The sequence below is a fragment of the Dendrobium catenatum genome, unplaced genomic scaffold (assembly GCF_001605985.2).
Source record: "Dendrobium catenatum unplaced genomic scaffold, ASM160598v2 fragScaff_scaffold_1557, whole genome shotgun sequence".
NCBI classification, from domain to species: Eukaryota; Viridiplantae; Streptophyta; class Magnoliopsida; order Asparagales; family Orchidaceae; genus Dendrobium; species Dendrobium catenatum.
Window position 1 is genome coordinate 8,613,799 of NW_021320019.1, and position 15,406 is coordinate 8,629,204.

Sequence of the window (15,406 nt, forward strand, 5' to 3'; positions counted from 1 at the left end):
TATATATATATATATTACTATTGCATCTTGGAGTATTCGCGGCAGTAGAGAAATATAAAGTTTAACGTCTTAACTTTGTACGAAAATTTGGCATGCAATCAAATAAGAGAGAGGGTGTAGCAATTATGAGATACAAAGGTTTTTACGTGGAAAACCCCTAAAAAGGGGGGAAAAACCATGAGGCTTAGACCAATTTGAATAAATCCACAAGCATTGCAGTTGATTACAAATGAGGCCCTTCCTGGGAGAAGGTCTTGGCTTGATGTACATCATATGGAGTACATTACATGGTAGGAATACAAATAATCATTGTTGACGTGTTTGTTTGGTCAGAAAGATCGTAGTCGGCGGGCGACGGAGGTCATAAAGACAGTTGTCTGGCGACGAAGGTCGGAAGGACTATAATCGGTGGGCGACGTAAGTCAGGAGGACCGTATTTAGCGGGCGACGGAGGTCGAAAGGACTGTAGTCAATGGGCGATGTAAGTTAGGAGGACTGTAGTCGAGGTCAGAAGGATTGTTGTCTGGCAATAGGGGTCGGAAGGACTGTGTATCGTAGAAGTCTAGCAATGGAAAGAAATCCAGCATCGGATAGATGTGTGGCGAAAATCCGACAACAGGTAGAAGTCCAGCGACGAGCTGAGGTCCAGCGTCAGGTAGAAGTCAGGCGTCAGTTGGCGGCCGAGGAGAACTCCACATTAGATGGTATTCGGGTAGACTCCAGCATCACTTGGAGGTCGGGCAGAGTTCCAGCATCACTTGAAAGTCGGGCAGAATTCCGGCGTCCCGTGTAAGTCGTAAAGAATTTCGGCGTCCCGTGGAAGTCGGGCAGAGTGGAATTTTGTGTCGTTGAGTTCATATTTTCAAGACGCTTAGTTTGACTATAAGTTTGCTAAAATCGGAGTTCATGTGATCCATGATTTAATTTTTGAAGTTTTCAGCTTGATTTTGCCTCAAGATTCGTGTCCGATCAAGATAATTTTTTGAGGATATATCAATTATAAATATTGAGATTATAAAAGTTTTAAGTATTTATTTGATATTTTTCATTGAGTGATTTTGAAAAGGCAATGATTTTTATTAATTTAAAAATCTTTTTTTGACACCTAAAAATAGTGTTTTAGTTTAAATAAAGTTTTTAAATATTGTTATATACAATATTTGATAATGTTTTGGAAGTTGGAACTATAATTTTTTAATAAGTTGTATTTGTGTTGCCTACTATTAGGATATTTTGGCATTTTATGCACTAATCTAATTATATTTTATTTATTTCAATGCATTGGAAATGAATGTGAGTATGCGATTGAGTAATTATTGTGATAATAATATGTGTGAGGAAAAAATAAGTAAAGATTGGTTATTCATTAAAGTTGGTTGGAGACTAATTAATATGTACATGATGGTGGATTGATGGACATTCATTTAAATACTGTGATTTGATATTATCATCTACTAATTCACGTGATACTGATTGAGAGTTATAAGGCGATGATTACTGTGTTGACAAGCAAAGAGTGACAACTATGTATACTGAGCCAACTGTTTACTAATACTGATACGTTAATGTAAAAATATCTATTAAGCCAGAATTCCTTGCTTGTTTAGTGTGATTACTAAAATGCATGTTATTGAGGCATTGTTATATATACACACACACATTGGAAATGAATACATATGTACATATAGATTATTTGAATTCTAGAATTTATTTATGTTGTTTATTTTTTATAAATAAAGTTAGACTGTTCTAATGATTTTTATTAAAAGATAAATGAATGATTCTTCCTAATTAGATTTTATGGCATCACAAGGAGTAACCAATTTTACAGTAACATTACTTTCCTTAAGAAGTATGCATGACCGCAAATATGATTTGCAAGCATTCATCACTAGCAACACATATATTGATTCAAAACTATTTAAGATAATGAATGGAAAGGAGGCAACCTCAATAATTCTAGACGTAAGGTTTCATAATAACTATTTTGTAATTTCAAAATTATAAGTGCATATAATTAGGTTGTTAAGAATTATTGATGTGAATGAAAAGCATTCTCTTAAATACCTTTATGATGGTATGTATAAAGCTAGGAAAATAATAAAGGAGATATTTAGAAACATAAAAAAATGTAAGCCCTACATTAGTATCATAAATAGATTATGAGATAATTAGCTAAGAACATTCAACAGTTTATTTTCTCAACCCTTATTTCAGTATGATAGGGAAATTTAGTGCAACAAGCTCGAAATTATACAAGGTCTAATTGAATTTATTGGCCATAAAAACATGTGTTAAACCATCTTGGGCAATGAATGAGGTGAGGCTTTTTCATGATAATTTAAAATTTTTTGGGAAGATAATGTCATTAACAATGACAATGTAAATGCAACCTAGTAAGATAGCAAAATTTAATATTTCATTTTAATATTTACTTAAGCTATGACGTTTTTGTTTACATAAACACATCTGAAAAAATCAATGTATGTTTATTGATTTGTAGATAAATGGTGGAAGATGTTCAGCTCTAATGTACCAAATATACAAAAAATAATTGTTAGACTTCTTAGTCAAACATCATCTTCATGAGGCTATGAAAGGAATTGGAATGTATTTGAGTATATTCACGCCAAAAGATGAAATTATCTTGAGCATCAAAGACTAAATGATCTAGTATATAGTTATAATCTCAACTTAAAAATATGTACTAACTGCAACTAGGAGTGTAAATGAGTTGAGTATCTATCTAATGGAATTACGCTTGTTTAGTTATTATTGAGCTTGAGCTCGAGCTCGACTCATTAAAAAATTTGTAGGCTCGAGCTCGACTCGAATGCTCAAGCTCATTGAGAAATCTCGAGCTCGACTTTATTATTAAGCTCTATTTCTTAGTTTTAAACTAAAAATTTTATTTTCTTTATAATTTTTATTTTTTTATTATAGGATTATTTTAAAATTAAATATATCATATAATACTAATTTAAATTAATCATGAAATATATTTAATTGAGCTTGAGCTCAAGCACTTTTAAAAAAAAAAAAAAAATTTTTAAGGCTGGGACCACTCCTGATTTGAAGTGATTTGATTAATGAGTTTTTTTTTTATGTAAAGTGATATAAATAATTGAATGTGAACTATTAGTGTTTTGTTTTTATGATATTGATTTGTGAATTTATTGTATTATATAACTCTAATTTAAGGGTGGTAAATTTATGATATAAATGTAATTTGATTATTATGTTTTACTTTATTTTACTTGTATTATATAACATTTAATTGATATTCTTGTTTTTATTTGTTTATTTATTTTTAACAGTTTCACATGCTAAAGAAATATAAATTAAGATTTTATGAAAAATATTATGTTAACTTGCGAAGAATATATCAGTTACTCAATACTTTACGTCTTCAATTAAAAGAAAATATAATCATTCATATTTTATATTTCATGATCATTTATTATGTTTAATTTTTAGTCATATTTTTTATATAATTGTATTAGTATACGAAAATTATGTTATATTTAAATAAAATTGATATTTATTATATCAACCGATTTGATCCCGATCGAACTATCGAAATGTAAATTTCTCTTCTTGCTATTCTTTATTCGGTCCGATTTTTACGAACTTGATTTATCCATAAAATCAGGATTCACTCTTTGTTCATGTTTCAAGAATGTCAAAGCGGCGGTGACCGGGTTGTAAAGATCTGAACGACAATGGTAAAAGTCAGAGAAATGTTCAGCGGCAACAAATTAAGTTCATGCCCTAGACGCAAGAGATGGAGAGGTGGTAAGAGGGAGGGAAGGAGGGTTTCAGGGCCGATTATGATAGTTTTGGGACTATATGGTCGATTTATTCAAATCATCGACTGATAAAATGCCATTGATTAGTAAAATTATCATAGATCTGATGCCAAAATTCACAAAATCTGATAAATAATCCGCTGTAATCTTCGTTGTTCATAGTACAAATTCCGCCTGCAAAATTCGTCAGCTTGTTTTCGATTTTTCCGCAATTTCACGTTTCTTGGCATTTTCTTGTTCTAACTTTCTTATATGAACAAATCAACACTCCCAAATAAAATTGCATGTATCTCTCGTGCTAGTTTAATTGCTCTACCAAAATGAAGTGAACGGTAATCCGGTTCTTCATATGAACTGTAGGTGTACTCATTTTTTCCACTATGAATATCTCAATCATATACTCTCCCTTCTTCTTTTTTTCTCTCATCTCTCTTTTATTGTTTACCAAAGTGAATTTTGCTTAAATCCCTTTGAATATTTATTCCGACCAGTCTGATGATTTTTTCTCCTTTACTATCTGTCTATTCAAAAATTTGTTTTTTATTTTTTTGGTGAGATTTGGCGATTGCTCTATGATGATATGTCATATAGAATTAAGTTGATTGATCTGATTTCGTTGAAAGGTCCAAGAAATAAATATAATCAATTTGATAATGTATTTTCTTATATAAAGTTTGCAAGAGAATAGGCCAACATTTCCAACAAATTAAGTAATCCATTGACTTTCCATTCTTTGCTCATGAGTTGCGTTGGCAAAATCCTGTCAAACCGATCCACAGCCGAACAATTAAAGGATTTCTTGATGTTTGAAATTTTTTCCATGGTAGCTTACCTACCAGAGTACACTTGTAAGCTTCTCTTTCACTCTCTCCTAACCCTCTCTCTTTCTGTCCTCTCTCCAATTATTCACCAATCTGACTCATAGCTTATATTTTCAAAACAACAGATCAGCCTCCAAGTGTTGCTTATGCTTAGTTGACAGAAATGGCTTCTTCATCCTTCAGCAAAGTCCTGCTAATTCTAACTCTTCTGAATCTCTCTGCAACTTTAGCTGAAAGGATACTATTAGGTTCAGAGCTTTCAGCAAGTTCAAACCAATCATGGATATCTGATAATGGAACCTTTGCTTTTGGCTTTGCTTCCTTGACTTCAGATGATAATCTCCTTCTTGCAATTTGGTATGCTGGTCTTCCAGGTGATCAGACCGTTGTATGGTCTCCTAACAGGTACACATAGTAAAAGTTCATTCATAGTTCACATTTGGCAATGTTTTCTGTTAATAATTATGATTTTCAATTCATCAGAATCAAATTTAGTGCCTTTTGTTCCTATGATATTTAGTTTTATCTTATTTGTTATTTTATAATCATATCAATCTGATCATTTAACAAATTCATATTATTATCACATTGCCAAATGTGAACTTAGTAATTTTCCTGTGTGGACTTAAATTTACATGAAAAGCATTGCAGAGAATCTCTGGTAGGGAAGGATGCAACAGTAAAGCTGGATCAAACTGGAAACCTGCAACTTTTTGACAGAAACAAATTGATCTGGGGCTCAAACACTAGTAATCATGGCATCGAATTTGCCTATCTGTCTGATTCAGGCAACTTCCTTCTCTGTATCAACGAAAATCAGTCAGCATGGGAGAGCTTCTGGCATCCATCTGATACCCTCCTTCCTGGCCAGCAACTGACTGCTTCACTTGAATTGACATCAAAGAAGTCTCTATTAGGCTACTATTCCCTCAAAATGCTTCAGCAGCACACATCACTTAGTCTTGCGTTAGATTACATTCCATTACCTGAATCCCAGACCAATTACTCCTACTGGTCCAGCCCCCAGATCTCCAATGCAACTGGAGAAGTTGTAGCCATGCTTGATAATTTTGGTAACTTCGCAATCATGTATGGAAAATCAGCAGCTGGTGCAGTATATGTGCATAAGAATGATTCTAGTAGTTCATCTGCGCTACGACGAATCTCAATTGGTATGGATGGAAACTTGCATCTTTATCAATGGAACAGTAGCAACATATGGGTGAGTCTGTGGGCGGCGGTGTCGAATCCCTGCCAAGTTGCAGGAATCTGTGGTGATAATATATGTATTTTGAATGGAACCAACAACTCAGGAGCAAGCTGTAAGAATTTGCCAGAATTACAGCCACATTCACAAGATTGTAATGCAAAGAGGAAAATGGAGATGATTCCACAAACCAATTACTACTTTTCTGGATCTTCGACGATTGCAAATTACACTGGTTTGTCGACAAGTTCTGAATGTGGGGATCACTGCCTATCAGACTGTGAGTGTGTTGCTTCAGTTTATGGGATTGTAGATGAGGAGGCTTACTGCTGGACTCTGAATAGTATGTTGTTTGGGGGTTTGCAGGTAGGGCTTTGAACAATTCGATATTATTTGATTCAAAGCCATTCGATTCAATCTTGAGGTAGGTTGAATCTGGGCTAAATATAAGCTAGTTTGAACAGATCGGATCTCTATTAGTACTTAGCCCAGCTTGTTCTCATTGATTTGAGCCAAAAATTGGTTCAATTTCAACCTAGGAGCATGCAATAGATAGATTTTTATTTCTACATCGATACATACATTTATATCATCCATATAAATTCATATACATTAAATTTATTCTCGACCTTGTTCTATTAGATCTAAATCTGGTTGTAATCAAGCGTAATCTGAGCCAGGAATAGATCATTTATTTTGATTCAAATTTGTTCTGAGCCACAAATCAATTTAATTTTTGAGCAATCTTTGATCTTTGAGACAAGTTCAGGATTCTATTTGCAGGATCCAAGTTCCACACTTTACATGAAGGTTGGAGAAAATCAAACATCAGGTGAATCCGGACAGAATGGAGGGAGATCAAATGAGTCCTCAAGTTCCTCAAGCCATCACTATGAGATCATTATTCCGTTGTTGTTCTGTTTCTTTGCTCTCATATTGCTACTGGTCTTGTTGTTGGGATTCAGCATCAAGAGAAGGAAGAAACTTCAACAGAGATTATGCAGTTCTCTAAGCCTGCCAGGAGCTCCTGTGTATTTCAGCTTTCATGATCTCCAGATGGCAACTAATAATTTCTCTCGATTGTTGGGAACAGGTAATGGTGATTACCTTCAAAGTTTGAAATTCTTTTCATCTTTCTCTTTCTTTACTCTATACAATTTTATTTTGCTTTTGAGATTATATATATGGGGAGCGTAGCATTATTCTATAATAAAACCAACTGCTGAAGTGCTTAAAGGATCTGAGGGTTTTCAGATTTATTCTCCGAAACCTGTGAGCAAATTACAAGACTGCTAACTGTACTGAACTGCATAAAAAATCGAGATCATAACCCATAGCCTTAATACTTTATGTTCCTCTATTGCTTTCTCATTGGAGAGAAATGAAAATGATTAAGGGGTTATTTGATTTGATGCTTTCAAAATAATTGCATTTTAGAAATGTGAGTTATTTGATTAGCTTCATGAATTATTTTTTTTGTATTTGTTATGATATATTTTATATGTATTAAAATGTGGACGAGGGTGGTGCGAACAACGACAAAGATGGACGGTGGCAACTTAGGTGAGGGGTGACGATGGCGCTGGCGTGCGGTAGCTGTCTGCTAGCAAAGGTGGGCACTAGCGACAACAACAAACGACGGCCAGGAATTACGAGTGAGCATAGCAAGGGATTTGAAAAATTCCTGTTTTGGATGATTTTCAAATACATGGAAAATATGATTTTGGGGTATTTCAAATCCCTCAAAATTTTACTTTGTCTTTCTTTTTCTTCATATCAAACTCCAAAAAATTGAAATGCAGAAAAAAAATGAATTAAGCTCCCCTACTAATACAATCTATCAAATAGTCCCTAAAACAAAATCTTTACATTTTGATGATTTGTGAAGCTTTTCGTGTCAATTTCTTATAGCATCTAACAAAACACCTAAACATATTTTTCTTTTTATATCTTCTCGTCTGCAGGAGGATTTGGAAGTGTGTATAAGGGAACCCTTAGGGATGGGACGCTGGTAGCTGTGAAGAAGCTTGAAAGGATGCTGCCTCATGGTGAAAGGGAGTTTGTAACTGAAGTAAGTACCATAGGTGCCATGCATCACATGAACTTGGTCAATCTTTGTGGATTCTGCTCTGAGAGATCTCATCGGTAAGAGTACTATCATGATTAGTTTGCTTTGATCAAACTGTTTGGAAGAATTTAGACCATCATTTTAGAATAAATTCTTGCGTTATTTGATATAAATTGTAAAAATTGGGTTTCCTATTTTTTGGAAGTCATCTTTGTCAGGAAGCCTGAATGAGCAAAAGAGCAAAATTGAGGTTTCGTTTGGAATAACTTTCCTACTGTTTTCTAAAGCAAAAATTTCTTGAATTTGAAATTTTGGTCCTAAAAAGTTGCTTTAGAAAGCAGAATGAAAGCTGTCTCAAATGAAACCCGAGTCTAAAAAATCAATGATCAAATTTAATTTTTATTAAAAAACTCAAGTATGTTATTAAGATCCCTCTCATTCTTCAAAGTAAAATAAAAGAATATACACCAACTGAATTAGTTACCACCATCAGAGTTCACAAAATAATTCCAATAGAACAGACGAGATAAAGACAAAAACTTAACTAAACTCACTTTCAAACACTTTCTTCCAAACAAACTGATCCTTATATAACATTACTGTGTCACTCATTGTCTTCCTTCTAAAAACCTGCAACTCTGATGAGCAGACTCCTTGTATACGAGTACATGAGCAATGGCTCACTAGACAAATGGATCTTTCTTTCAAGCAACCATCAAAGCAGAATCCTGGAATGGAAAACTCGCTTTCAAATATCCACCTCCATTGCTCAAGGAATCGCCTACTTCCATGAACAGTGCAAGAACAGAATCATTCACTGCGACATCAAGCCTGAGAACATACTCTTGGATGAGAATTTCTGTCCAAAAGTTTCAGATTTTGGGCTGGCAAAGCTTATGAGCAGAGAACATTCTCATGTGATCACCATGGTTAGAGGTACAAGAGGGTACTTAGCTCCTGAGTGGATAAGCAATCGGCCTATCACTGTTAAGGCTGATGTTTATAGCTATGGAGTGCTTCTGCTTGAGATCATTGGAGGTAGGAGGAATCTTGATATGTCTCTTGATGCAGAAGAGTTTTTCTATCCAAGCTTTGCTTTCAAGGTACTTCCTCTTCTTCAACTTGAAATTAAATTATTCAAATTTTATTTTAACTTAAAAATAATAATTAAAATTTTTTCTGTCCTCTGTTTATTTCTTCTCTATTTTCAACTTTAGTCTTTTTTGTCACTTGATATTTTTCATTTGTGTAATACCAGCCATATATATATATATATATATATCATCTAAAAAAGTGAATATTAATGTGATTTAAATATTTAAGTATTATATAAAATAAATATAAAAATGTTTATGTTAGATAATAAATATATAAAAAGTATATTATATTTATGTAAATTCCCTTATATTTCATAAAATGTTCAACTAATTTTCACCATCGAACTTATGAATTAAATTAGATATTTCTACAACTTTATTTTCTTTAAAATTTTAAAGATTTAATTTTGAAATGCCATTTAAACAGGAAATGACAAATGGGACGCCAATGAGAGCAGCAGACAAGAGACTGAAGGGCAACATAGAGCAAGAAGAGCTACTAAGAGCTCTACGTGCAGCCTTTTGGTGCATTCAGGATGAAGCAATGGTGAGGCCATCAATGGGAGAAGTGGTGAAAATGTTGGAAGGTTCAGTGGACATAAACGAGCCACCGATGCCTCAAGCTGTGCTGGAATTCGTCGAAGAAGGGCTTCACACAGTGTACAATGCCATGAAGAGAGGCTTTCTTTATGAAGATCTCACTTCTTCAGCACTGACTTCTTCCTCGGTTGTTCAGAGCCGGGGGCTCTCGCAGGCGACCTGTAGCAATTCAACCATGTCGCCAAGGTAAGGGTTGGTAGAGAGATTAATGGAGTTTGTCTCTTGAAATGAACTGAACTGGTTTGTTCGATTAGGTGTTTTGTGGTTTTTGGTTTTTGGTTGGGTTGACATTGATTGGATTTTTTTTGAAGAAGGAATGAATCAGGAAAAAGATTAGGTTATAACTTGTTTTTGGGAGGGGGTGTTTTGAGCAAATTTAGGCTTCGTTTTTTACGGCTTTTTTACTGCTTTTTAAATCAGTTTTTTAGTATAAAAATTAAAATTTTTATACTACTAAACTATTTTAATAAACAGTAAGAAAGCCATCTCAAACGAAGCCTTAATGAAAAACTCACACACGGCATATACAAGCTTTGAACCCAAAATCTCTGTTTTGAAAGCCTAACCACGCAAGCTACGGGGATTTTGAGCAAATTTAGGCTTTTTTTGTAACAGATTTTTTACGGCTTTCTAAAACAGTTTTTTATTCAAAAGCTTGTTGAAAGCAACGGAAAAGTAGTAGCAAAAAACTATCTTAGCCTTTGTTTGGGACGGTTTTTGTTATTGCTTGTTAAAGCATCTTTCTTGTCGCAAATTTAAAAATTTTGTATTAAAAAACTGCTTTAAAAAACAGTAAAAAAGCCGTCCTAAATGAAACCTTAATCATAAGTCAAACAGTTTATATAAGCCCTGAAACCAAAATATTTTGGTTCACGTCATAAGCTCCCAACTAATAAACTAAGGTGGCTTGCAAATAAGGATATTTTAATTTAGTTTTTCATTAAGATTGAATTTAAACCACTAGATTTTTTTTTAGATGAGTGTTGTACTGTATAATTATAGTTCTTATTGAATTCGTCTCAAATAAATTATACCATTTTGACATTATTTTTACTAAAAATTTATTGAGGATATCGATTGTGCTTACGAATTTTTTTCCAATAAATTATGTTGTTTATTATTTTTCAAGGAGATCTGTACATACATCAATAAAAATTTTCTATTTCAGTAAAAACTAACATCTAGATGTTTAAAATGAATTATCAAAATCATACATATAACTTGAGAATTTAATGAAGTGGAAAAATGCTTGTTGGAAATTTATGGTACTCTTTAATGCTTAGTTTTGGACGACTTTCTTACTCCTTAAAACAGCTTTTAGTATAAAAACTAAAAATTTTGTATTAGAAAATAGCTTTAAGAAGCATTAAGAAAATCGTCCCAAACAAAAGAGATTATTACATGCGGATGCCGAACGGGTCCGGAGGCGCCATGTCATGCAATGCACTATGCATTGGGTGGAGGATTTTTATTTGGGGGGGGAATTTACTTGACTTGAAGCATGAAAGATTCTGCTGGTTTGGCTTTATTTGAATTGGAATTTGGACAGCTTATTTGGTGGAGGATTTTTTTTTTTTTTTCTGTTTTTGTTGTTAAGAATTTTAAGTTGAGTTTAAGTTTTAATGTTTGAAGAATTTTTTGAGGTATACTAAGGGTATGATTGGGATGACTGTAGAATTTAATTAAGTTGGTTATGAAATTGAAATGAGAAAAGTAACTTAATTATTCTTAATGTAAATAATAGTTTTTCATTATAGAATTTTTTTTAAATATAAAAAAAATAATAGTCAAATAAACTTATGATTGATGCCTGAAAAGTATTTTTAAAATAAAGAAGAGAATAAAATCTAAAAATCTTCTCTCTCTTATTCTTTGCACTCTTCTTTATTTTATTTTAGAATAAAATTCTTATTGCATCCTAAAAATTTTGCGGCGGTAGAGAGAAATATAATGTGGCTTCATAACTTTGCATGAAGACTCAGCACACAAACAGATAAGAGAGTGGGTGTAGTGTTCATAAAAGACAAAAAATTTTATATGAAAAATCTTGAAAAGGAGAAAACTGTAAATGATTCCACTAGTATTTATTGGTCATTACAAATGAGGTCCTTCCTTAAGGGGAAGGCTTTGGGCTTGATGTAGTAAATATACATTAGAACGAGCACATTAGATTGTTGGAGATGGAAGAATTCACTATATATATATATATATACATATCAGATACATGATATGATAACTCTATTGATCCACATAATTCATTAATTAGGAGTCATAAAGAGCTGAAGATTTATTGTGAGTTATAAGTAGTTGAGGCGATTGATTCGCGTGATTAAAAGGGAGTTATAAGGAGTATATTAATTAGGAGTTACAATAGGCGACTGATTGAGAGTCATAAATACAGGTGCAATATACCTTTAAAATACACTCATTGAATATCTAAATATGGACACCGACACTACTACGAACACTATACTGATATTGTGGTAACAATAATAATATTTACGGTCATTAATACTATTTAACATTATTGATCATGATACTAATACAATTACTGACATTAGCATTGTTGATTGTTATTAATACTCTAACTTGTGATATAATGAATTGAGATTTGATGAACTGTAGAAAGATAAATTGATACAGACAAACACTATAGATAATAATACATACATTTTTTATATGATTTCTAGAATATTGTTCATTTTTATCTTTTATTAATTTTAGCTGTAAGATTTTAGTTACTTGTTGGGCTATGTGCTCATTATGTTGTTTTACATGTTTCATAAAATTGTAAGGATCCTCCAGACAATATGCATAATTTTTTACATGCAGTTATAGATAAAATGCAATCATATTTCTTTCTGTTGTTTATTATTAAGTTCTAGTTTAATAATCAAAATAAAATACATGTAATTATTCCAATATAGATCATAGAGTGTGCCACAGTGGTCAGACGATGGTGATTGGGAGACCGTAATCCTGAGATAGTGGTCAGAGAGATCGCAGTCGATAGAAGTTCGATGACAATCGATAGCCGAACATAGGTCCGACGATAATTGGTGGCCTGGCAAAAGTCCATAGAAAGTCTGGTGACAGTTAGTGGCCGGACGATAGTCAATGAGGAGTTTGGTGGCAAGAAAAATCTCAGATTTATCTTCTTTCTTCTCTTCTCTTTTCCTTCATTCCTCCTCGATTAGTTCTCCCTCAGTGAAGAATGAGGGGTCTATTTATAATTTTATGGGAGTATCATGACCAGTAAATAGGAAGAATATCAAGGCATGTTGGGAGTGTTTCGAATGGACAACCGATATCGACTCCCTTGATCATGAACAGTTTATCAAGTATTTAAGTGCCTTAATGATGTCAAAATTTGACCATCTTGGGCTCGTTAGATTCGTCTTGTCAAGCCGCTCGATTTGGTTATAAATACATTTCAAAATCATTTGTTTATCCAATTTATGATTTGAACCTTCCAATTGTTCTTCGGGTCCTTGATTTGGACTCATTTGTGCTCGAATTGAGTTCAAATTAGGTGTCGTTGAGCCAGTCTTTTCGAGACATTCATTTCGACTATAAGTTTACTCAAATCGGAGTTCGGATGGCACCAGATTTAATTTTGAAAATGTCCAAAGTAATTTTGTCTCAAGATTCATGCTCTATCAAGATAATTTTTTGATGATATATCAATTCTAATATAATTTACAAACATATTTGAATTCAACACATCACATAAAAACATTTAGAGCTTCTCCTAAATAAAATAATTCACATTTATTTATACAAACACTTTCTTGCTTATCATAAAAAGTAAAATTTTCAAAACAAAACAAAATTATATTAAAAAAATAAAAAATAAATAAATAAATCCCCTTTGTACAGTAGAAGATGAAATACTGGGGCGCCATTCTCGTGAAATCCATTTAAAGCCTCCCCTCAGTTTACTTCATTAAAACCCCATTCCCATTTCATCCCCGTGACTGCAGTTAATTTTCCCGCGGGCCCATCCTCATTAAACTATACTAAAATACCCCTACAAGTTTACAAAATTTACCCACTATACCAACCAAAACCCTCCGCAGCAAAGGGCTAATTTCGTCATTCCAAATAAAGCCCAACGGTCCTATAAATCCTTCCGCTCCCGCCAGCTTTAAAACTCGTTCTCTCAAAATGCGGAGCCGCGTTCTCCTCCTCTTCCTCTTTCTCCGGCCATGCTTCTCAGAATTTACAGTAGTGACGTCGGATTCTTCTAATCTCGTTGATTCCCCCCAAACTGGTTTCTCGAGCCGAGCTCGCACCGATCCGAATGAGCAACGCGCCGTCTATGAGATCATGGCGGCCACCGGCAACACCTGGGCTGCCTCCATCCCGGATGTTTGTCGCGGCCGATGGCATGGCATCGAATGCATGCCGGATTCCGATGATGTGTATCATGTCGTTTCCCTCTCGTTTGGCGCCCTTTCCGACGACACCGCTTTCCCCACTTGCGACGACGCCCCACATGGCGGCGCCACCCTCTCCCCTGCCGTCCTTCGCCTCCCCCACCTCCGTAGCCTCTTTTTCTACCGCTGCCTCACCGCCAACCCCCAGCCGATCCCGGCCTTCCTCGGCCGCCTCGGCTCGACACTCCGCTCTCTTGTCCTCCGTGACAACGGCCATGTGGGCCCCATCCCACCCGAGCTCAGCAACCTCACCTTGCTCCGCGTGCTCGATCTCCACGGAAACCGCCTTGGTTACTCCATCCCTTCATCTTTTTCCAGCTTGATTAATCTGCAGCTTCTCGATTTGAGTGGTAATCAGCTCGGTGGAGCTGTTCCAGAGCTTAGTTCTCCCACTCTGAGCGTTCTGGATCTGAATCACAACCTCCTCCATTGCCGAATCCCCTCTTCTCTTTCCAACTGCGAATCACTCCTCAAAATTGACCTCAGCCGAAATCGCTTCATCGGTTCGATTCCAGATTCGTTAAAAAGCCTTCAAAATCTAATCTTGCTGGATCTCAGCCACAATTCTCTCTCCGGCGGCCTCCCCTGTTCTTCAAAAAACGGCTACATTTCTCTACAATCGCTCATACTGAGCGGTAACCCCATGATCTCCGCGACGATTCCTGAAGACTGTTTCGCGGGTATGAAGAAGCTGAACACGCTTATACTTTCCGGGATGGGATTGGAAGGGCCGATACCGGAATCCATGAGCGAGCTGCAGAACCTTCGAGTGCTACACCTTGACGAAAACAAACTGAACGGCTCCATTCCTGACAGTTTTAAGGGATTGGATAAGCTGAGTGAATTGAGGCTGGAAGATAACAGGCTAGTTGGGAGGATTCCCTTTGAAAAGGAGATGATGTGGAGGATGGGGAGGAAGCTGAAGGTATCGAATAACTCAGGGCTCTGCTTTGAAATGGGAAATGGAGGAGATGAAGGACTGGAATCCATGGCGGGGATAAGCTACTGCGATCCGGAGACAATGTGGCGTGTGGGGGAAGAGAACAGTGGGAGAGTGGGGACGAAGCACCTCTCGGCTTGGATGGGCGGTGGTTGGAGGAATTCTGTTGTTTCGAGATCCTCTGCTGAGATTCGTGCAATCGGAGTTCTTCAAATCTGCTTTTTATTGGTGATGTTCTTTATATTTTTAGTGGTTTGAAAGAAAACTTGAAATTGTAATATAGTAGGTTGTGATGAAAGGGAAGGAGGTTACGTACATCTTTTAACCGTCAACAAATTTTCTTCAAATGATTCTCTACACCATCATTAAAAAAGAGAAAAGTTTTTGTTATATTAAATATTTTTTATTATTTTTTTTTCTAATTT

General features: G+C 35.0%; 2 protein-coding genes across 3 annotated transcripts; both read left to right on the forward strand.

Annotated features, from left to right (window-relative positions):
• Window positions 1–3,789: 3,789 nt before the first annotated feature.
• On the forward strand, window positions 3,790–9,943 carry LOC110113576 (G-type lectin S-receptor-like serine/threonine-protein kinase At5g24080). 2 transcript variants are annotated; one of them, XM_020846216.2, is made up of 7 exons: window positions 3,791–4,657; window positions 4,756–5,035; window positions 5,282–6,203; window positions 6,621–6,930; window positions 7,802–7,982; window positions 8,555–9,008; window positions 9,430–9,943. In XM_020846216.2, the coding sequence occupies exons 2-7, from the start codon at window positions 4,794–4,796 to the stop codon at window positions 9,790–9,792; spliced, it is 2,472 nt and encodes an 823-aa protein (XP_020701875.1). In that variant the 5' UTR covers window positions 3,791–4,657; window positions 4,756–4,793; the 3' UTR covers window positions 9,793–9,943. The 2 variants fall into 2 exon arrangements, with proteins under 2 accessions (XP_028556406.1, XP_020701875.1); XM_028700573.1 differs by having other exon boundaries at window positions 3,790–5,035.
• A 3,564-nt stretch (window positions 9,944–13,507) lies between these two features.
• Window positions 13,508–15,347, forward strand: LOC110113556 (protein TOO MANY MOUTHS). The gene has a single exon (XM_020846191.2). It carries the CDS (start codon window positions 13,770–13,772, stop codon window positions 15,237–15,239), a length of 1,470 nt encoding a protein of 489 aa, XP_020701850.1. The 5' UTR covers window positions 13,508–13,769; the 3' UTR covers window positions 15,240–15,347.
• Window positions 15,348–15,406: the final 59 nt, after the last annotated feature.

Bases quoted from the DNA above. Each gene is read 5' to 3' on its own strand.
- LOC110113556 (XM_020846191.2), top strand. From the start codon at position 13,770: ATGCGGAGCCGCGTTCTCCTCCTCTTCCTCTTTCTCCGGCCATGCTTC.
- LOC110113576 (XM_028700573.1), top strand. From the start codon at position 4,794: ATGGCTTCTTCATCCTTCAGCAAAGTCCTGCTAATTCTAACTCTTCTG. The intron at 6,204-6,620 runs GTAGGGCTTTGA...TTCTATTTGCAG, and splicing joins TGTTGTTTGGGGGTTTGCAG to GATCCAAGTTCCACACTTTA. The intron at 7,983-8,554 runs GTAAGAGTACTA...TCTGATGAGCAG, and splicing joins TGCTCTGAGAGATCTCATCG to ACTCCTTGTATACGAGTACA.